At 42.9% G+C, this 23218-nt stretch overlaps 1 protein-coding gene across 5 annotated transcripts in view; it reads left to right on the top strand.

Annotated features, from left to right (window-relative positions):
* csmd3b (CUB and Sushi multiple domains 3b) overlaps positions 1-23218 on the top strand; it is a 418091-nt gene that overhangs the window by 217277 nt on the left and 177596 nt on the right. For all 5 annotated transcript variants that reach the window (XM_034294760.1, XM_034294758.1, XM_034294759.1 and 2 more), the window contains 7 exons: positions 10799-10902; positions 11169-11281; positions 18634-18816; positions 19639-19965; positions 21504-21698; positions 22435-22573; positions 22896-23083. In XM_034294760.1, coding sequence (XP_034150651.1) covers positions 10799-10902; positions 11169-11281; positions 18634-18816; positions 19639-19965; positions 21504-21698; positions 22435-22573; positions 22896-23083 — 1249 coding nt within the window. The remainder of the gene's footprint in view (positions 1-10798; positions 10903-11168; positions 11282-18633; positions 18817-19638; positions 19966-21503; positions 21699-22434; positions 22574-22895; positions 23084-23218) is intronic.

Here is a 23218-nt window from a genome sequence, read left to right as displayed (position 1 = left end):
TCTACCTCCTTCTAGCTCTCTTCCTATCTCTCCTCTCTCCATCTCTATCGCTCTCTCGTCTGCCCTCTCTCTCTCCTCTGCCCTCTCTCACCCTCTCTCACCCTCTCTCACCCACTCTCACCCTCTCTCTCACGGTCCTATATCTCTCTCCTCTGCCATCTCTCTCCCTCTCTCCTGTATCACTCCTTTCTCTCCTCTGCCCCCTCGCTCCTTCTCAATCCCTCTCGTCCATGCCCTACAATATCTGAAGCAGTACCTCAAGGTCCAACAAACATTTTATGGAGGTCTGGAGTTGCTGGTTACTCTGGTTACTGTAGTTACTGGTGGGCAGTGTTCCTTTTTATTTGTGATGTTCCTCCATTTATGACTGTACTTGACTTTAATCTACAGCTTTGATATGTGTTCAGAGCTTTGATGTGTGTTCAGCAGAGCGCTGCAGATTGTGCGTGTGTGTGTGTGTGTGTCTGTGTGTGTGTGTGTTTGTGCTCCAGTAGGCTGGCAATTGGGGGGGGATTAAGGTTTCTCCTGATTTTCTATGATTGTTAACTGTGCTGCTATATCTACTTTGTGGTCTGGTAAAAGAGAGGAAGAGAGACAAAACAGGAGAGATTGAAAGGACAGAAAGGGAGAGAGTGGAAAAGTTAGATAGAGAGACAGCCTTTATTTGAAGTGAATCCTTATTATCTTTACATAAAATAGGCCACTGGGCCATTCCTGAAAACAACACAAACTAACTATTTAAAAATAAATAAGAATGAATACATACCACAACACACACATTCCACTAATTGCATCTACAAACCAAACCAGACAGAGACTAAGAGTGAGAGGTCTTGACACCAGGACCACTAACAGAAAGTCCCCCTAGACATGATTGTCCTACAGCAAACCAATAATTACCCCCACCTCAACTTGAACACCACAGGTAACTTCAACAAGATAACATGATCTGGCTTAATATACACTACTCGTAAAATACGTTGCCCAGTACTGTAGTGAGGCCTGTGGTCCGCTTACCAGCGAATTCACCAAATTCACCAAAATAAATCTATTCAGAATCAGGACTTCACTCTTACTCAGGACTACAACCAGATTTATCCAAAACCAGTAAATAGCTGTTAAATGTCATGCCCACATGAATGGTTTGCCCACAAACCTTTCATTACAAAGCCCTCATCTGTGGATATCGATGTCCTTTGGGTGTTGAGGCGCCGTTCCCAAACCAAAACAGCACATTGGACAGCTACAGTACCTGGCCTCATACCGGGAGTCGCAGAATACCTGACCACTCTGACCCAAAATGAACAAAATTGACTGTGAGCTTTTCTTGTTTTGTTATTTATTATCTCTTATTTTCAACTCGCTTCGGAAATTTAAACAAATGTTTTCCGTGTCGATAAAGCCCATCAAATTGAAACTGAAATTAAATTAAATCGAAATTGCAAAATCGAGAAAGAGTTGGGGAGAGAGGGGGATCGTAAGTGAGAGGGAGGGAGTTAGCTAGAGAGAAAGAGAGTGAAAGAGACAGAAATATTGAGAGGGACAGGGGAGCCAGAAAAAACCAAAAAAAACAGAGTGATTACGATTTGAGGAGGAGAGAGAGACACTGAAAGAGAGATGGATGGAATGACAGAAACGGCACGCCGGAGAGAAAGACTTAGAAAGAGAGAGTGTGGGTAGAAGAGGGGGGCGAGGGGGGGGGCTGTCTAAAGGGAAAGGATGGTTCCTATAAGAGGCCGTTAGTGATGTACACGCACAGCATTTCCACATGCCATCTGGATTGATTCCGCTCATTCCCAACATTTGTAATGAAATCGGACCGAGCGGCCCCTGGTTGGCTGTCCACGTCCCATGGGCTGTGGCATGGCTCGTAATTGATATGAGTAGTGACATCGATTTATCCACCAGCGACGACTAGAGGATTCAGGTAGATTAAACATGTCACTCCCCGGCAAATATCAAACAGAAGCACCCTTAATGGGGCAGAATGAGTACCGTAAAATATTCATATGACAACATCAGGCCAACACTGATCACCCGGGATTCAGGCAATAGTAGGATTTTTGTCTTGTGGTTTTTCCAGTGATTGGGGTATGCAGGCCTGTGTATTCATTAGCGCGTTCATTGTGTAGTTCCTTGCAGGTGTTTTCTGGAACTTTCCATAATATTCTGTATTAGTTATTGTTATGAGAGTAAAATACAAATTACAGTTTTGTTCAGTCGTTAGAGCTCAGAGGAGGTTAGTAGGATTAGCTCCTTTAAAAATATATATTTTGAAATACTGTTTCCTCCACAGACTGATTCTCCTTTTCAGGATGGTTTTAAACTGGGTCTATCTGTTGATTGACAGGTTGGATTCTTTTTCCCGGTTGAAACTTTGCTATCTGGTCATAAATTAAGAAAGAAAACCAATTTCTCCCTCCAGTCAGTATCATCTACTGATCTTCCCTGCATACCACACCTCATATGTCCATAAATAGGTTTTATACTCATGTAGAGTTCCTTGGAACCATGTTTATTCACGTGTACTCTCCTGAAACACAATCAGGGATCCTGTCCTCCTTTACCTGAGATAAACACACATTTGTAAGTGGATGGATTTGTGATAGCAATACTTCAACTAAATTGGTTTCTACAATCATATCAGATCTGTGACTATGTCGAAGAATGCAGGAAGAAAGGAAGAAAGAAAGAAAGAAAGAAAGGAAGAAAGAGAAAGGAGTACCAGGCCTTTGTCACGACAGTTAACCAGCCATTTCATTCGTGTCTCAGATTACATTGTTAAATGCTCTAACTGGATGTTAGATGGTCAGTTTTTTCAAACATAATTCATGTGGATTATACCCATCACATAGGAAAATGTGCTGGAATACATGTATAATGATATTAGATTCAAATTTTAAATTCAAGTAAATAATTTATCCATCCAAGTAAATCTCTCTCAGTGCATATAATCCTTTCTAAATGGTGAAATATGGGTCGAAACTATTTGAAAAACTGGCCCCTGACTATGACAGGAGCTTTAGCCAGAGCCAGGGACATTAAACCTAAGAATGCCTCAAGGTTTAGTCCTGGCACTTCATTTCTTTCTCCAATGTTACATTTTGAGAAACTCCGGAATGTTCAGAACCCCGTTATGAAATTGTTTGGACATATTCCCATGGCGATGATGGATAGAAGGTAGCATGAAAGCCTTAAGGCGCCATAGAGATGTTTTCTTCCCTTCACTCCATTTCACCTTTTTTTTTTTCACTTGGCCTTTTACCATTGTGAAAGGTCTAGGACTGAGCCAGAACAACTGTCGAAAAGTTGTTTTTGTTTTCCTGCAGTGATATTCTTTATAGATTTAATTTACTTTGCATGTTGTAGTTTTCTGAACAAGTCGGGGTGAATCTTGACAAATGACCTGTAAGCTTTATTTTGACATGCAAACAAAAGCTGCCAGTGTATCACGTTTTCCTTAGATTTCGGTAAATAAATAGTAACGCATAAGAAAACCATGATGTTTCATCTACCACAGTCAGTTTTATTGCATTTGGAGACCCCAAAAAGTTTATCTTACTGAAAAGGGCATGCTCGATATTCACTTCTTTGAAGTTATAGCTACCTGCTTTTCTTTCCGACTGGATCCAAAAAGACTGTTCAGTTAACATGAGAACGCCTCACGCAGAATCACTGAAACCTTCGTGAGCTGGTTTCCTGGACCCAGAAAATTCTTACAATGTATCAATTACCACTTGTAATGGAAATTCATGATGAAGAATGCTTTTTGGTTTAGGAGTAGGCTTAACCAGTGTGTGGGAAACCTAATTCTAACTAAGATACTTGGTAATAAAAGTTACAAATACAGTACTTTAAAGGGCCTTCTGGCCTAAATTGCCCCTCAAAATGAAATGCATACTAATTTACATTACAGAGTCAACGTCTGAGGACCGTCTAGTGTTCCTAATTGAACACTGAACATGCAATGGGTTTCAAATCACTTCACTTACATTTCGGGGAAGCAGAAAAAAACGGGAACGATTTCCTCTCAGCACTGCCATGGTCGCCACCTCTCCACAGTAGCTAGATAGCAATCCCCTCCTCCTGGAGGTGAGACATGGATAATGGCTGCATAGTGCACCACGCGTTATTGCTTCATTTATATCTGGCAGACATAGTTTTACAGCAACAACGTATTTATATTGCATTCACTGTTTTAACCTTGGTGGGAGAAAATTGCATGGTGTCGTTCCTTAATTCAATTTGGAGACATTAGTCCACCTTTTCGTCTCCCTCGCTCTCTCTCTCTCTCTGCGTTGGCTCTTCCTTATGATGCGTTCAACCGCCGGCCTGCCACGGAAATGCATTTGCAGATGCAATGGGAAGCGGAAAAAACTGGTTAAATGCTGGCAACCTGTCTGATTTCAGTTGAACTGCCGTACATTAAGTAAAATGTTAAATGTAATTGCCTATCATGCAGAACACCCGGTACAATGGCACGACTATGGAGTTTGAAATTAGAACACGGCGATGGACAGGACACCTTGTTTGATTGAATAGGGTCAGCACCGTTTGCCGTGGAGTTAGTCTTCCGTGGCTAGACGGCACTGTGCGAAGATATTGTGTGCAACTATGAATTTGTCTGCAGTGTGTGTGTGGGCTAGCTCGCTAGTTTTAGAAGAAGAATTCTGTGCGTTGTTTCAGATTTGCTATCAATATCTGCCAACATTATAAAGCAAGTAATTTAGTCCAAGTCCATAGCTGAAATCAGTTGATAATACACAACTTGTAAATGCAGAAATAAATAGGTAGTATTGCACACAATGTGTCATATTATATAACACTCACAGCTTTCCAAGAAAACCAAATCTCTGACATTGATGTTTTCGGGGAAATAGATTTTAAGTGTTTATACGAAACCTTTGTATAAAACATATACATTTAAACCGCACATTTTGGGATTTTGAGTTTTCAAATTTTTCTGCTGCTAACACAATACCCAAAGTTAAATAATGATATAATAGAGAGAACGGGTGTTGCAAATCAATGTGTTACCTGTGCAAGTACACGTGTCAGAGGTTATGTCAGAGAACTCACTATTACCTCTCCTTTCTTCAGAATTTTGCACCCGTTCACTACTCTCCACCAATTGAAAAGCCCAGATCTGATGTAGGCAATGCCACGACAAAAACAAGTCTGTGAGGTGGACAAGTGTACACTTTGAAGAGGAGGGCAGTTAGCCATCTTTCATGTCAACATGTGCACTTCTTCACTTTCCCTCTATCATCGGAGTAGCTATTAGCCAGCCATTTTGGAGTAGTTAATGCAGATTTGTATCAGTAAGTAATGTTATCTAGGTTCCACATGTAGGAAATGCCTCCACCTGCACGAAATGCTCCATGAAGCACAAATCCAATCCCTTTATATCGCCTCATTGGTCTCTCCCCAAAGATTGATGGTTTGTTGGAATACTAACCTTAGAGGAAGCAGGTAAGGTGAAAGTATGTTACGTAACGTTTCCATTACGATAACCAACACTTTAGAGAGGAAGGATTTGACTTTGACTGTTTACAAATTGCCACATCCACCATGGTCACGATTTCCAATTAGAAGAGAAAGTCTCAAAGGACTTAGTGAATTCACGTGTTCGCAGTGATAGGGGTTACAGGATGGTGGAAGGATTGTCGAGTTAGAGGACCAGAGATAATGACAAACTTTGTTCTGAACAGCCTGGAAGATACGTTGTTTAATGTATAGCTCAGTAAGCCGAAGTAATCCGATCAGCACACTACCCCCAAAACCAGCTTTACATGATCCATAAGGCGTGATAACATCTTTGAACACGCACCGTCCCCCGTCAGCACACGCAGAGGAATTCACTCTCTTCTGAAATTGTTCCAAGGCTAAGATGACGTGTTTCTCTCATTCTCATCTCTGGCTTGTGATTGGCCGATCAGTGCTCCGAAAGTGCCTGTGGCTTGTAGGAAAGTTGAATAAAAGATTTCAAAAAAGAGGATTTTTCTTCAACATTATGGTCTCATTTGACGAGTCGAAATGCACACGCTGACACATTTTGATGTGTTTGAAGTTAAAATTTGATCCTGAATGTTCAGATGAAAACACTGCCAAGCCATCCATGTGCCAAGGCAGATTGTGATCATGTAAATATTCTTATCACTTCATCGGATCAAAGTCTGACTTATTCCTTTTAAAAAACAACTTTTTCCTCTTAATCCTGCAAATAAAACGGACTTAGTGTTTCTGATGAAATCAGAAGAATCATTTTGAATCACTCAATGACTGCGCAGGTACAGACCCCCTGTGTACATGGGGTTGTAGGGTTTTCAAGGGTTTTCATTGGCTACAAGTGGACCCAGTGCGTACAAAACCTCCAAACGCCTTTTTCTGAATGCTCTGCACCCAATCTCTGCAGCAATCTGGACTTTGTCACCAACTAAAGGGCGTTGGGATTGATCAGTTTCGCCCATTTGATAGACCTCCATCCAGACCCTGCTGTAGATGGTGCTCAGCTGACACTGCAGAAATACAAAGCAAACACGACAGCGGACGTAGCTTGTGCCTGTGATACGATGAGCTGGAACAGAAACACGCTTGATGCGCACGCGCGCACACGCGCACACGCACGCTTCTGCCTGCCTGGGCATTGTAACATGACAACAACAGGCAATCTCTGCTGGGAAAATGGGAGACGGAGAGAATCAGACTCTCCATCTGAGTGGACCGGGGCTAATCCATGGGGGAGTGTGTGTGTGTGTGTGTGTGTGTGTGCGCGTGTACATGCATGCGTGTGTGTGTTTGAGTGTAGAGGATCTGGGTGCCTTGTCACAGGGACTGGATGACAATCTGACTGCCCCCCCCCCCCCCCCCCCCATGGATGTAGCACTTGGTCTGGGGTTGTATGTGTGTGTTCCCATCTATGCGTGAACCATCTTAAGAAACTCTCCAACACAACCCTAACACGCCATTGTTCCTCAACACCTGAGACCTGTGTGTCTGTGTGATGTTAATCCTTGTTTTGGTGTGAGTTCAGGAAGCGCTTAGAGTGGCCCTGACCACACATTTTCCTCCTAAGTAAAACTGACGCAAGGTCAGCTAGGGCCCCTTGATCGTCATTGGTTGTGCGCTACACGTCAGGAAGTGGTGATTAGCGAGTCGGTGCGAAAAGCTATGTGCTAACTGTTTGTAATAACTACAGAAGCACAAGCTGTGAAAATTGTAACGCGATGGAAACGTCTTTCGATATCTTCCTCTGACAGGCAACGGACATTTTGCACCACCATCGGGAGGAGACTTAACAATATGTAAAAGGGCTTTGTCTCCGTTGAGAGTGGCCTTCCTGATGACAGGGCCCCAGACCGCATTAGTGGGTTTGAAGGGCTGCTCGGAGGCTTCTGAGGGTTGGGATAGTTCAGGGTTTTGGCAATGAAGCCATTATCTTCTTCCCCGGAGCGTGTTGAACTTGTGGTCATCCTTTTCAGTTCAGTTTATGGCGAAAGTTTGCAACTAGTGTTTTTTTTGTGTGGTTTTTTTGTGTGCAATCACTGGAAATGTATGGGAAAAAACAGCTAACTGCTAACTGTTCCTGTAAAATGTCCAGTCATTGTTCTACAGTGAGATAGCACTGGCTCGCAAAACAATCTCTTAACTTCCTTCATACTGGACACAGAGATAAAGATGGCATCCACAAGTTAATTTGACTCTGGGGATAGCAGATAAAGTGTTTCATTGCAGGTTTTCACATAAAGGCCTATTCAAGCTGTTTCAGGTGACTCCGTGGAGACAAATCTGTCTCTCTGCGAGTGAGCGAACACATCCTTCTCCAAGCAGTGGAATTCCTCACAGGGTTACTAATGTTCATGGTCATAAGACTGAGATATGATGGGTTTATTGGGCTCATTGCTTCGCCATTCTACATGCAACAGTGTCACTCAGTCCCTGTTGTTAATAAAACAACATGGGCATTGCACTCAGAAACAAATCTTTATGATCTCACACACACACACACGCACACACACACACAGACCATATGAATGTTGACATTGACACCCAAAGGTGACCTTTTTAAAAACGCATGTTTTGTAATGGCCATTTAAGATTGTAGCTTGACTAACCTGTGCTGAAAAATGCTGGGCACCCATCAACATGGTGATGAGGCTCTATCCGGACGAAAGAACAGGAGAACACCTGCTGAATTTGCTCTCTGACAGCGAGAAAGGCTTGTTACCATAACAACCGGTCCCTAGCTGTTTCCATGTCACTTTTAATGGGTTAATAATCAGGACTGGGACATTAGTCCCTGCTGTATCCTCCCTCCACCTCAACACAGACTGTCTGGCTGTCTGCTTCTTATTATTAATCAAGACCAAAGTCCTAATTCCTTTATATGCAGGTTTTAGAACAGTCACCATGTTAATGCCAGGATTTAGAACAGTCACCATGTTATTGCCAGGTTTTAGAACAGTCACCATGTTAATGCCAGGATTTAGAACAGTCACCATGTTAATTCCAGGTTTTAGAACAGTCACAATATTATTTCTAGGTTTTAGAACAGTCACTGTGTTAATGCCAGGATTTAGAACAGTCACCATGTTATTGCCAGGTTTTAGAACAGTCACCATGTTAATGCCAGGATTTAGAACAGTCACCATGTTATTGCCAGGTTTTAGAACAGTCACCATGTTAATGCCAGGATTTAGAACAGTCACCATGTTATTGCCAGGTTTTAGAACAGTCACCATGTTAATGCCAGGATTTAGAACAGTCACCATGTTAATGCCAGGTTTTAGAACAGTCACAATATTATTTCTAGGTTTTAGAACAGTCACCGTGTTATTGCCAGGTTTTAGAACAGTCACCATGTTAATGCCAGGATTTAGAACAGTCACCATGTTAATGCCAGGTTTTAGAACAGTCACAATATTATTTCTAGGTTTTAGAACAGTCACTGTGTTATTGCCAGGTTTTAGAACAGTCAACATGTTAATTCCAGGTTTTAGAACAGTCACAATATTATTTCTAGGTTTTAGGACAGTCACCATGTTATTGCCAGGTTTTAGAACAGTCACCATGTCATTGGTATGTTTTAGAACAGTCACCATGTTATTGCCAGGTTTTAGATCACTACCCATGGCAGAACCATTTTGTACTACAGTGGCCATGAAGTGTGTTTTTTATCTCATAATGTTGATTATGCAACAATTGCAGAGGGCTTCTGACCACTCTCAATGGAATGACCTTCCCAAAAAAAAACATCCAAAATATGAGACATTTAAAATGCCCCTACCTCTTTGTAACAGAACTATTTCATTAAAGGTGCATAAACTTTTAATGTTATGATTAGAAACTAGCTGCTTTGATGAACGTATAGTCATGGCTAAAGAAGTACTGGCTTAACTAGTAAATATCTTAAACCTGGCTAACGAAACACTCGCTTAATCACTAGTGATACAGTCTAGGCATGAATGAAACGTGCAATATTATATTTTTTTCTTTTGAAGTTGGTCAAGCTATTTGAAAGCAAACATTGACTATATAACATTATAGTTCGGGTGGGGGTGGGGTCTTTGGTTTAGTAATACCATGATGTATTAATACAGCATGTTAGCTAAATAACTATGAAATAATTTTTGGCTGAAATGAAGCAAGCATTATCTGGATTCTTGTGTTTCTCTTCCCGATGGTTTTCAGAACATATGATGATGTGTTCAGGACAGAATTCGATGCACATTTTCCCGGATGCTAATCAATAAAAACATCTGTTTGTTTTGCCAGTTTGTTTACCTTCTTTAGAGCTATCAGTAGGTGATTTGGATTCACAATTTCCTGATGGTATTGGTTTCCGCCAAATAAATTACGTTAGATTCATACATTTTTTTATTTCCTTTTCTAACGCTGGCAAACAGTGAATAACACGCATATGTGCTTGGCATATACTATAGCATCACCTGTGAGACTCTCTATATAACCATTCACTTTTTTGTGGAGGTGCTTGTCAGTGGCCCTCTAAGAAACAACAAGATTTGTATTAATCTGTTGATGGTTCACAATTTAATTAGTGTAATTAGTGAACGTGAAGTTATTTCTCTTCTGTTTTGCCATATGGACCCACTGGGACTGTAGGAGAAAACTAGAGAATTAAAGCCTGACTTACTCCTCAAGGAGAGAGAGAGGGAATGAATGAGAGGAAATTGGAGAAAGAGGGAGGAAGGCTGTCAGCAGTCCTTTCTGAAGCAACCCTAATTATACACCTCTTTTAATTTATTTTTATTTAACAGGATGTTCAGTTTCTGTCCTTTCATCTCAGATTAGTGTCATGATTTTGATAACTAGACGAATGAACAATGAGGTTCTTAAAGGGATAGTTTAGTAATTATCTACATCTTTAATATAAAATATATGCTTATGTCTTATAAACACATGCCACCAGTCTTTCTTTTGTGATGCCAAACACTTCTAAAATATGTGTGAAATATGTGTGTCACTTCCTGCCACAAATGATGATCATTTTGCTGGGATTTTCTTCAAGAAATGTACAGTGGTATATAAATCCCAAATGAGACATGATCAAAAAAGATGTCAGCAATATTCATGTTCTAATTTTAAGCTCTTGATAATGGGACAGTTTCACGGCATTTCAGTTATTTTAAAGCTTTTTGTGTAATTTTTTTTTTTTTTACATTTCTTTCCTGTATTACCTGGGCCAGTGGAATTCAATTATGAGAAAGCCATAAACTTTAATTCAGGCCATTGGACACGCGGCTAACCATTATGCCTCATTTCGTCTTGGCACTGACAGGTAATTCAGATTAACTTTGAAGAGTTTGACCTGGAGATTGCCTACGACACTTTGACAATCGGTGATGGAGGAGAAGTGGGTGACCCCAAGACGATACTGCAAGTGTGAGTGGCTCAGCATTTTACTAGATCACAGTTCTGTACGCATATGGATATATTTAACAGCAGTGACCTGCTGTGTGTGTTCATATCACGGTATCAGTGTTACAGTATATAATAACATTGGTGTGTTCTTGTTTTCAGCGCAGCGATATGTTATGACATTAGTGCTGTCAATGTTACAGAATATCATAGCATCAGTGTGTTGTAGTCAGTGTGATAGTGCAGTGTGTGTGTGTCATGCTGACCATGTAATGTTGACCTCCTCTCAGTCTTTCTGGTAGCTTCGTCCCTGACCTCATCGTCAGCATGACCCATCAGATGTGGCTTCACCTCCAGTCAGACGAGAGTGTGGGCTCCATTGGATTCAAGATCAACTATAAAGGTATGTTGTGTCCATCTCCTTCCATCCATACTCCATAGTTTGAATGTGTGTGTGTGTGTGTATTCTTGGAATGCATTCAGCAGACAGTCCACTATGAATGTGTATTGTGTTGTGTTGTCCATGTTAGTTGGATTCATCTGATGCAGTGTCATGGAGACTGTCCGTACATTCAGGGGATGAGGGTTAGAGGCAGTGTCATGGAGACTGTCCGTACATTCAGAGGATGAAGGTTAGAGGCAGTGTCATGGAGACTGTCTGTACATTCAGGAGATGGGATGAGGATTAGAGGCAGTGTCATGGAGACTGTCCGTACATTCAGGGGATGAGGGTTAGAGGCAGTGTCATGGAGACTGTCCGTACATTCAGGCGATGAGGGTTAAAGGCAGTGTCATGGAGACTGTCCGTACATTCAGAGGATGAGGGTTAAAGGCAGTGTCATGGAGACTGTCCGTACATTCAGGCGATGAGGGTTAAAGGCAGTGTCATGGAGACTGTCCGTACATTCAGGCGATGAGGGTTAAAGGCAGTGTCATGGAGACTGTCCGTACATTCAGGGGATGAGGATTAGAGGCAGTGTCATGGAGACTGTCCGTACATTCAGAGGATGAGGGTTAGAGGCAGTGTCATGGAGACTGTCCATACATTCAGAGGATGAGGGTTAGAGGCAGTGTCATGGAGACTGTCCGTACATTCAGAGGATGAGGGTTAGAGGCAGTGTCATGGAGACTGTCCGTACATTCGGGGGATGAGGGTTAGAGGCAGTGTCATGGAGACTGTCAGTACATTCAGAGGATGAGGGTTAGAAGCAGTGTCATGGAGACTCTCCGTACATTCGGGAGATGAAGGTTAGAGGCAGTGTCATGGAGACTGTCTGTACATTCAGGAGATGGGATGAGGATTAGAGGCAGTGTCATGGAGACTGTCCGTACATTCAGAGGATGAGGGTTAGAGGCAGTGTCATGGAGACTGTCCGTACATTCAGAGGATGAGGGTTAGAGGCAGTGTCATGGAGACTGTCCGTACATTCAGAGGATGAGGGTTAGAGGCAGTTTCATGGAGACTGTCCGTACATTCAGAGGATGAGGGTTAGAGGCAGTGTCATGGAGACTGTCCATACATTCGGGGGATGAGGGTTAAAGGCAGTGTCATGGAGACTGTCAGTACATTCAGAGGATGAGGGTTAGAAGCAGTGTCATGGAGACTCTCCGTACATTCGGGAGATGAAGGTTAGAGGCAGTGTCATGGAGACTGTCTGTACATTCAGGAGATGGGATGAGGATTAGAGGCATTGACATGGAGTATGTCCATACAGGGTTAGACAGTCAGACAAACGGTCAGAGTGGCAGCTGACCAAAGACAGTTGTACCAATCTGTCAAATGGCTGATTCACTTCCTTGTTCCTCTCTCCTTCTCCATCGCTATGAATGACTTGTCCTTGTGTCAAAGGTCATGGAGCCTGGTGACCAGTAACCTTTTACAAAATGGAGAGTTTGTCACCTTGTGAACATCTTCAGCCCCTTGGTGGGTGTTGTCACACAAATCAGCTTAGTAATATTTACTGCGGAGAAACCGAAACAGAAAGGAAATTTCGTCTCACCGCCGCATCCAATGGAAATAAGCTAGCATTTCCCCAGAATATCCACATCTTTGATTATCCCCCTCAAGCTCGGGGCTTTGTAATAAATTAATGTCGGAGTGATAAACAGAGTGCAATCCACCCTAATGAAAGAAAGCCAGTTAGGTAGAAAAGAGAGAGGTGGGTGGAGCAAGAAAGGGGGGACCGAGAGAAAGAGAGAGAGAAAGGTGGAAAGACAGAGCGGCAGGAAAGATATATTGAAAAGAAAGAGGGGAGGAAGGGAGGGAGGGAGTGTGAGAGAGGGGGATGAAGACGAGTGGTACAAAATGATAGAAAAAGAAAAGAGAGTGAGAGAAGGAGAGAGACAGTAAGTACCTCTGAGTGCAAACACATATGGAGAAAAGAATGAAGGGATTACTGTAATATCTCTAAGGCAGAAAAAGAGAGAAACCAGGTTGGGAAAGCAATTATGGTTGAAATTAGATTGTGTTTTTATTTTTATTTTAACAGACCTCACTATTTACTATTTATGGCTGTAACGCTTTCCTTATCACAGGTCATTTGAGAGACTTTGGGCGACTAAATATCAATTTTCTTAGTACATGAGAACGAAACTAGTCGGCCTTCCCCGTATTTAATATCCAGAGCAACAGCTGCTGAAGTGTGTCCAGTCCCAGGCAGCCTTATAAGAAACCTCAGTACCGGTAAAATACTGATCTGAAACCAGATGATTTCGTCATCGTTTCTTGCTCTGTGACACTTTTATACATCATGCTAAATGGCCTTCCCTAATGAAGAATAAAAGTGCTCACTTAGCAGCTGATTTCATGCTTTTTGATCCTGTCACTGTTGCATGGAAATTAACCCCTCATGTCCATTCATACTTATTGCAGCTAAACCGCTGACTGAGGAAGCAGGAGAGAGACATTTAGGGTGACAAATAGATTTGAAAACACATTAGGTTAAATTATAATCCAAGCTTTGGTTTTACTGCAGCTCTAATGCGTTCTTCTTTTAATTCTTTGTATTTTTAACATGTTGCTAAGAAAAATAAGTGCCCCAGCAACGCAAATCATGTGATGTGTTCATTTTCACGCAACGCGCCATTTTGCGTTAATTACCTGTTTCTCTGTGATTTTTTTTTTTTTTTTCTGATCTGAGGTGAAATAAAGGACAGATTTTCATCTGAGGTGTTTCTGGTCCCTGCTGTCAGCATTTCCAAACTCATTCTCGGTGTAATCTCTTCTACTGGATCCCACTGGATACATACTGTTAAATGTATTTATTTTGAAGGGGAACTCATTCTCTCTTTATCTCTCCCTCTCTTTCTGCCTGTTTTCTGTTTCTTTATCTCTCTTGTTATCTCTCTCTCTGGCGTTCTATTCATCTCCGCCATTCTCTCTCAACCCCTTCTACTCACCCCTTTCATTCTCCCTCACATTATCTTACTCCCTTTGTGAAATGGTTTCAGTGGTCACTGGTTTCAAATCATTCTGCTACACATGGAAAAACACACATTCTCTCAGCACTGCAGAGAGAATATGTTTCCCTCTTCTGGGTTTTCTCTAGGATGATCCAATTGTTTTTCGAAGCCTGTGTGTGCTAGCTGCTCGCTATTTCCGCTAAAGACTTCTGGAGAAATTAGTCATTTGGAGTGCTGCAGGCTATTGAAGAAAATACTGTGTCACAGCGGGAACAAGCCATCCACCTAAGAGAGGCTAGTGGAAATTGCTAAACCAAATGGGACTCATCACTGTGGAAGTGCAAAGCCCTCCCTATAGAGACAATAATCAAGCAAATGAGATGACAAAGTTGTCGGATGTGTTTAAGCAGCAGATTTAATGGTCACTATAAGGTATCGATTTTCCCTTTTCAATCAAACATTTAACAAGTTTTATGAATTAAATGTAATGTTCTGACACCGTGATCTGTGCACAGTGTATAGGGGCTTTTCAACCTTGTTTGGTCTCATTCAAGCACTTTGAGAACATGCTGTATGTTATCGTCATTGTTCTACCGACGACATGTACAGTGTGCTCCTGAACAATTTTAAAAGTAAAACTATTGAAATCTGAAATTCAGAGTGTGTCTTCAACTTGAACTGACTCTTTCCTTTGCATAGCAATGTTAATTACTTTATGAGTGAGCTGTTGTGACTCCCCTCCGACTACGTGCTTGCATTCTAATGTGCACTCATCTCTGGTACTCATTTCAGCGTTTTGATTTTCGTTTTCCCTGTGGCTACTTCTCTGTTTCTGATGAGCCCCCACCCCACCCCACCTCATCCTGTTTCAAGTCAATCCATCCCCTATTAAGGATTTTACACAATGGGAGCACATTTTACTTCAGAAAGGTCTAATAATATGTTTTATATGACCATTTCCCTGTGAAGGTCATTTTTCACACCATTGGTGACCGGAACAGGACAATTGAGAGCATTAAAGCCTGTGATGGGATGTGGGCTTGGATGGGGTGAGGAAAGGGTCAAGTTTGATCCTATTCTCCATTTAGTGCACTGGCTCTTATTGGGTAGGAAGGTTCCAGTTTGTAGAAGTGTGCTGTATATTGTATTGAATAGGGTGTCATTTGGGAAACAGTTGAGAACTCATTATGGGATTGAAAGTGCTGCATATTGTTGGAGGACCTTGCCTGTGAAACCTTCCGAGTGGTCTCTCAGTATCATATTTAAGGTTACCCATCATGCCTGATATCCTTGAGTGACAAACGACTCCGGAACAAGGACACTGGTGCTTCACATAAAAGCAACATTCTAATATTCTTCTAATTCTGTCAAGCCAGCGACTTAATTGGATCTAGTTTGGATGTCGTGTTGGTGCCTAGACCATGGTTATTAGTCTGGCTGTCAATTAAGTAAGTTAACATAGGTTAGAGTTTGACATATTTCCCCAATGCCCACAAATTATACACTGATGAAAACAATCACTAGACATCATCAGTTAGTGCTTTAGATGGGACAGCAAACGAAGACATTATTTATCACATTTACCTTGTTGTGCATCATTTCAGCACCATGTATGATGCCTGTAAGTTTATGAGCTGCAGGCAGGAAAAATAAATTACAGATTTCAGTGGAAGGTAGAACTAAGCCAATGAATTAAGGATGTGGGTCCTGGGTAGAAATATGGTAGGATATTATTTTCCCCAGAATGTGACGGCGCAAGACAAAGCTGCCTCTCATTTCTGAGTTTCACATTAGCATAATTAAAACATGCAGCTAATTATTGCCATTAAGGCAAGCGCTGTCACCCTGTAGAGTTCAGTAATCATGGCCGGGAGTAATTTCAGGAGGAAGTTGTAAAGAAAGGCAATATAAGTCATGATTAAACCACATTGAATCATTGCGCGATGCCAGAGCAAAACAAAAAGAGTGAACAATAGCACATGTTTAATTGGAATCTTTCTTGACAAAATGTGCCAGTGGTCCCATCTGTGTCCTATTCCCTCCTTCTACATGCACCCTAGTTTTGCGCCACGGGAACTCGGTCAGATGTATCAGCAACACAGGGAATAGCATGCCGTTGAAGACACACCCGGTGAGGTTTCCTGTTGAAATGATTAGGACTTAATCCCGTATTTTACCATTTTAATAGGGAGTGTGCTTAGTTTCGGGGGAATAGAAACAGACTCAACACCTGTAGGTGATATGGGAGCCTGGGAGAGCCAATACAGCCACAAGAATTGCTGAATTTCTTTCGATTCAGCAGACACACAGTGTCCTGTGCTGTATATGGGAAACATCTGGGTTTGGGGCCATGCTCTGGGCCACAGGGACTGTTGACAGGATGACAGGGTTGGCGTTAAACCTACAGGAGGGCAGTTCACCACCAGTGTACACATTGTCATTGGGTCTGTACTTTGACATAGCTACAATACTTCCTGTGGTAAGTATTACATATTGTGAACAATTTTAGATTGCTTATTATCTTGACATTTAGATGAGTAATGAATCTGTTATCTAAAGGGACTTATTAACAGAGTAGGGGGTGCCTGGGTTGTCATACGTGAGAATATATGGTGCCATGTTTCGTTAAGTAAGTCAATCATTTAGTTCAGTTTTACTCAAGGTGTACTAATTCAGGTTCGGCCTCAAATTATCATGGCTCCTTTTCCATCCAATCAATTATATTTTCTGTTTCAGATGCCAGGAAACTCACCTTTCCAGAATGATTACATTACTTAAAAAACTCTGGGATTAGAAATATCTTACAATGTGCCTTTAGAGACAGTAATGGTATTAAAGAAAATGTAAGGGGCATTGACTAGGCCACGGGCAAACAGTTTGCTTTGGGCTTATGAATATGTACCAAACGGTAGGTAGGATATAACAACTCCCTAAAGATATAGCTGATCTTAATGTTTAATATTCTGTCATCTGGCATTATACAGACGTGTGCTGCTCAAAAGCAATTTGTTTTTCATCTTTTCAGTTTTCGTAAAACACAGAGCAGTAAATATGCTCTAAACATTCCCTGGCAAGGCATCCCTCCCTCCCTCTCCTCCTCCCTCCCTCTCCTTTCCTCCCTCTACCCTCTCCTCCTCCCTCCCTCTCCCTCCCTCCCTCCCTCCCTCTACCCTCTCCTCCTCCCTCCCTCTCCTTTCCTCCCTCTCCTCCTCCCTCCCTCTCCTTTCCTCCCTCTACCCTCTCCTCCTCCCTCCCCCTCCCTCCCTCCCTCCCCCTCCCTCCCTCCCTCCCTCCCTCTACCCTCTCCACCTCCATCCCTCTCCTTTCCTCGCTCTAACCTCTCCACCTCCCTCCTTCTCCCTCCCTCCCTCTCCTTCCCTCCCTCCACCCTCTCCACCTCCCTCCCTTTCTCTCTCTCCCACCCTGCATTTAACAGTGGGATCCAGGCTGACAAGGTAGTAGGCATTGTGGTTCTCCTCCTATAAATGAGTGTGTCATGACTGAAATTAATGCAATACATCACGCTTTTGCCAAGTCTTCCATTACGCCCTGGCTGAAGTCAACTACCGCCCACCCACCCTGACCACTAACGTGGTCCGACCGTACATTGATCCTGCCCCAAATAGAATCTCTTTCCCCCACTGTTTGAGAATCCACTTAGAGGGAAGCACCAAGGTTCAGGGTTCAGGGTTCAAGTCAGCCGTGCCGGTGGATGTCTGAGAAGATGTACCACTGCTCCTCTCCTCTCCACACCGCACCAGGAAGCAGTCAGGCCAACCTGTTTGTCGTCCGGGTGTGGTGACCCAGGATAGCCAGGCTGTGCCTGGGTCGGTTTCATGTCCGGCTGGCCTCCTATCTGAGAGCGGGAGAGGCTCGGCATGCCTGCTGCTGCTTAGTTTCATAGACGCACGCGCCGAGTTGGGGTTTCACGTGGGCACTGTCTTATCAAGTGTGCTTAGACTTTTAGAAACCGCCAAAATAGCGCTGCCTTAATCTCCTTAAACATCAACGCAGAGAATGGCAAATGAGACTGTGTTCTGCTCCGAAGACAACAAAGTGTTTCCTTACTGAATGAACGAGATAATGAACACCAACTCTTTGATTGTTGCCAGCACTGACTGTGTATGTTCTGAATACAGCCAGTTTATTGTTTCGACCTCTTTTGGTAACACTGTAAATGCCTCGTAGTGTGAGTAGAATCCGATATGTAAACTGCCAAGCACGCGTGTTTGACACCAGATCACACGCACAATGTTTTTGCCCCTGGGGTATTCAATTAAACCAACTAGGCAGTCAACTGCCATATTGTCACGACTGCTGTGGTTTTGTTTCTGTTGTCGTTGTGTTCTGCAGAGATTGACAAGGAAAGCTGCGGGGACCCTGGGACCCCCCTATATGGCATCCGGGAGGGAGACAGTTTCTTGAATGGGGGCACCCTGCGGTTTGAATGCCAGTTTGGGTTTGAGCTCATTGGGGAGAGGACCATATCCTGTCAGAATAATAACCAGTGGTCGGCCAACATCCCCATGTGCATCTGTAAGTATGAGTATCTAAAAACATCTAATTATCGAGGTGTTTTTGTGTTATTATATTGTTTTATTTGAGAGGTTTATAAAAATAATACAAAAAAATGTACTAAACAATGTTGATGTCAGTTCTGTATAACAACATCATTATTCCTTTGTCATGTTTTTGCTAATTAAGAACATATATCAGCTTTTCATTTTCATGAATGTGTTAGGTTTGAGGAGAAACCACACAGAAATACAAAGATAACGAATAAGTGACACACCGTTCACCATGTAGTGCACAACCGCATTAGAAGCCTATAGGACCCTTACTATTGAAAATAGGCTGTAATGTGGCCTTTGACCATGTTACCTAGTTAAAGTCTGCACTTCAAGTCTAATGGAGTATATACTGACTTCTTGCAAAAATGCTACAAAAAAGTTTTCATGGCTCTCCACTTTTTAAAACTTCTTGCTATGCTAAAGGTGATCCTCTAAAGTGGAGCAGTATTACAATTGTGTGTGTTAACTAAGGGTTAGCTGCTTGTTTTGCATTGAAATATATAAAATGTGTTTACGCAAATAGGATTGAATTCTAATAAGTGGACGCTACATTATCTGGGACATAGCGATAAAGACTAGAGACACTGGATTATTTTGTTGTGTAAACCTGCAGATATCGTTAGCTAGAGACTGTCTTCCAAGGCAACGTGTGCCTCATTTTCAAGTCTGTCAGAATTGTCTAACGTTTCTGTGCAGTTGGCACGCAGATCGACCTTTTGCTGCTTAAATAGTACTTAAGCACTCCATTTCAAGTCTCTTCTCTTTGTCCTATCCCTCTCCCCCACAGTCCCGTGCATGTCCAACTTCACGGCGCCGATGGGCACCGTCCTGTCACCGGACTACCCAGAAGGCTACAGCAACAACATGAACTGCGTGTGGCTGATCCTATCGGAGCCCGGCAGCCGAATCCATCTGGCCTTCAACGACTTTGACCTGGAGGCTCCGTACGACTTCCTCACCGTGAAGGACGGCGAGCTGCTGGACGCCACCGTTCTGGGGCGCTTTTCCGGGGCTGAGTCGCCCTCCCACCTCACCAGTAACACCAATATACTGAGGCTTGAGTTCCAAGCAGACCACTCCATGGCCGGACGAGGGTTCAACATCACCTACAGCAGTAGGTTTCAGCCCACCTTCTGTCTCTGCACTTCTCGTCTCTGCCCTTCTCGTCTCTGCTGTTCTCGCCTCTGCTCTTCTCGTGTCTGTTCTTCTCATGTCTGTTCTTCTCGTCTCTGCTCTTCTCTTCTCTGCTGTTCTCGTGTCTGGTCTTCTTGTCTCTGCTTTTCTTGTGTCTGTTCTTCTCTTCTCTGCTGTTCTCGTGTCTGTTCTTCTCGTCTCTGCTCTTCTCATGTCTGCTCTTCTCATCTCAGTTCGTCATTGTTAGTTGATTTGGGCTGAGTTTAGTTTTAGTATTTTTGTACAATATGGAATAGATTTCTCATTAGCCTCTTCCCCAGGAAGCAGCAGCTTTTCCTGGGGTCGAAATAGAAATCTAAATGCATTAAGCCGATAGTCATATTTTACTAGCCATGGCGCATCACTGTCAGGCAACTTGTGGGCAGTTTATTGAAACACAGCCATTACATTTTGTATGTTGTCTCGGTTGGATGATTCGGATGTTTGGCCAAGCTTCTTCATATTTCACATCTGAGGCATTTCCATGCTCTTAAGGTCTTAAACAACTTTCACGTAACTGAATTTGCCCTCTCACACCCATCACTGTTTTGCTTTTCAAAAATGTCTCATAATGGCTGCTTTCTGAAGGAGACATGAAATGTCACACCAATCCATCACTTCTGTCAGAAGAAAGACAGGGAAAAAAAGAGGCCATGAGTCCTTTGTGAATATTACGCCCTTATCATTAGGAACGACTTTTAGAGCTGGCCTTTCTAACTGCCTGACACCCGGACTACGTGTTATTTTGGTAAGGAACTGTCAGTGACATGATTGAGCACTGTTAAATGGGGATTCATTGTGACAAATGTTCTGTTTAACTGGCAGGCGTGTTCTGTCGCAAGGCATCCATCAGTCAGTCAGACTTGGGCTTTGAGAAGAGTTTAAGGCCGTTTTATTTACTGGACATTTTGCTTCTCTAGGGTTTGTGTCCACTGTAGGCTTTATGAAGTTCTGGCTGAAGTAGCTAGAAGGTCACTATCACTATACTGTAAGTGGAAGCCCTTGAGAAGGGGAAAGTTTGTGTTTTTCATGCTCTTGACATTAATGTAGATCTTCAATCTGAGAAAAGGACATGCAAACAGAGTTTGCCTTTTCTAAATATTTGTTCATATTCTTTCTCTAAAAGCCCCACTGGACAGAAAGGTGTATACTGTAGCTATTCTTGTTTCACTAGTGAAGTACGCCTTACTTTAGGTCTTTCTGCAAAGAATGTCTTTCTCTGTCTTTCAGATATTCCTCATCTTTCTCTAAAGGCAGACCGAAGATTCAATACCTTTCAGTGTGTAAACCTGTGCAATGCAATAAAGTAGACTTTCTGAAGAAGTAATTCTTGTAAGGCCTTACATCAACAACACTTTTGACTAGGCATAGGTAACCAGTTGAGCCCAGAAATCAGATGAAAAGACAAAGCCAGGCTGTCAGCAGGTGAGGCCTGTTTGATCGGGCAAAAAAACACAACATTTGTTAATTTTCTTTCAGCGTTTGGCCACAATGAGTGTCCTGACCCGGGCATCCCAATAAACGCTAGGCGCTTCGGGGACAACTTCCAGCTGGGCAGCTCCATCTCCGTGATCTGTGAAGATGGCTTTATCAAGACCCAAGGTGCCGAGACTATCACTTGCAAGCTGGATAACGGCAAGGTGATGTGGAGCGGACCAATCCCCAAATGTGAAGGTGATTAGCGTGGCTTTGCTGAGGACTGTGTGTGTTTGTGTCAGGAACCCACATCAGGGCTTAGGGATACATAGGGATGTTCCTGGATCTGTGCTTAGGCAGGAAGTTCCAGGGACATTTAGGGATGCTCAGGGACCCATTGCCATTCTGGGGAGCTCAAGGAAATGTGGGTAGGCTCAGTGAACCATTAACATGCAGGGAAGCTCAGGGACCCATTGACCCAGAGAGAGTCTCAGGGAGCCATTGACACACATGTAGGCTCAGGGCCTCATTAACATGTAAGATGGCTCAAGGTCCCATTGACACACAGGGAGGCTCAGGGACTGGTTAACATGCAAGAAGGCCCAGGGGCCCATTGCCAAGCAGGGAGGCTCAGGGACTGCGGCCAGGAAAAAAGACTGCAGGTTAGCCCGTCACCTTCAATCTGACTTCTTGCCTGTCATTCAGTCTGCTCCTTAGGGCAACTGATGCTGTGGTGATATCACTCATATGGTTAGGCAAATAAAGGGAACTGCATCAGCTTGGGCTTGTAACGGTATTCTGCATTCCACTTTTTGAAAAGGTGTGGTTAGCAAGAGAGGCATTTTAAAACTAGGACAATGGAGCAGGTCAATATCAAAAGGCACTAACACCAACAAAGTTAGAATCTCTCCCTCTTATGTCTCTCCTTTTCCTTCCACTTTCCCCATGATCTCATTCCCCCTTTGCTTCTCTTCTCTATCCCCTCCTTACATAGCCCCCTGTGGGGGCCACTTCTCCGCCCCAACTGGGGTGATCTTGTCCCCAGGCTGGCCCGGCTACTACAAGGACTCCCTTAGCTGTGAGTGGGTCATCGAGACCGAGCCCGGACGCTCCATCAAGATCACCTTTGACAAGTACGTGTCCATTTTATCAATATCGTTATTCTATTTTATTAGTATTTTCACAATGTTGAATATGGAGTTGGGATTTCTGCATGAATGAATGCCCTCATAATGGAATCATATTGCTTATTTATTGCTTACTTATTACTATTTTATTAGCATTTCCAAATGTTGAAACGGAGAAGGGATTTCTGCTTGAATGAATCCACCCATAATGGAATTGTATTGCTTTTTTTACTGCAGATTTATAAAGAGCCTCCTTTGAAAGTCATTTTCAGTGCCGCAGTTTAATCAAAACCATTGCCCCGCTGTTCCTCTCCTCTCATTGGTCCAGGTTTCAGACAGAATTGGGCTATGACTTCCTGGAGATCCACGACGGGCCCAACCTGCTATCTCCTCTGGTTGGTTCGTTCAACGGTACCCAGGTGCCCCAGTTTCTGTTCAGCAGCACTCACCACCTGTACATGCTATTCACCACCGACAACAGCCGTTCCAACAGTGGATTCAAAATCCTCTACGAGAGTAAGTTTAATAGCCTTGTTTTCCTGGTTAGGGGATTTCTTCTGAAGAAATCCCTAGCCCAGTGAATAGTTTCTAATGCTCTGAATAATACCTTGTGTTCTCTGTGTGAGTCACTTCTATTGTTCGATCCTGTAA

Source organism: Esox lucius, chromosome 10, assembly GCF_011004845.1.
Source record: "Esox lucius isolate fEsoLuc1 chromosome 10, fEsoLuc1.pri, whole genome shotgun sequence".
NCBI lineage: Eukaryota > Metazoa > Chordata > Actinopteri > Esociformes > Esocidae > Esox > Esox lucius.
This window is presented reverse-complemented; position numbering and strand designations above follow the sequence as displayed.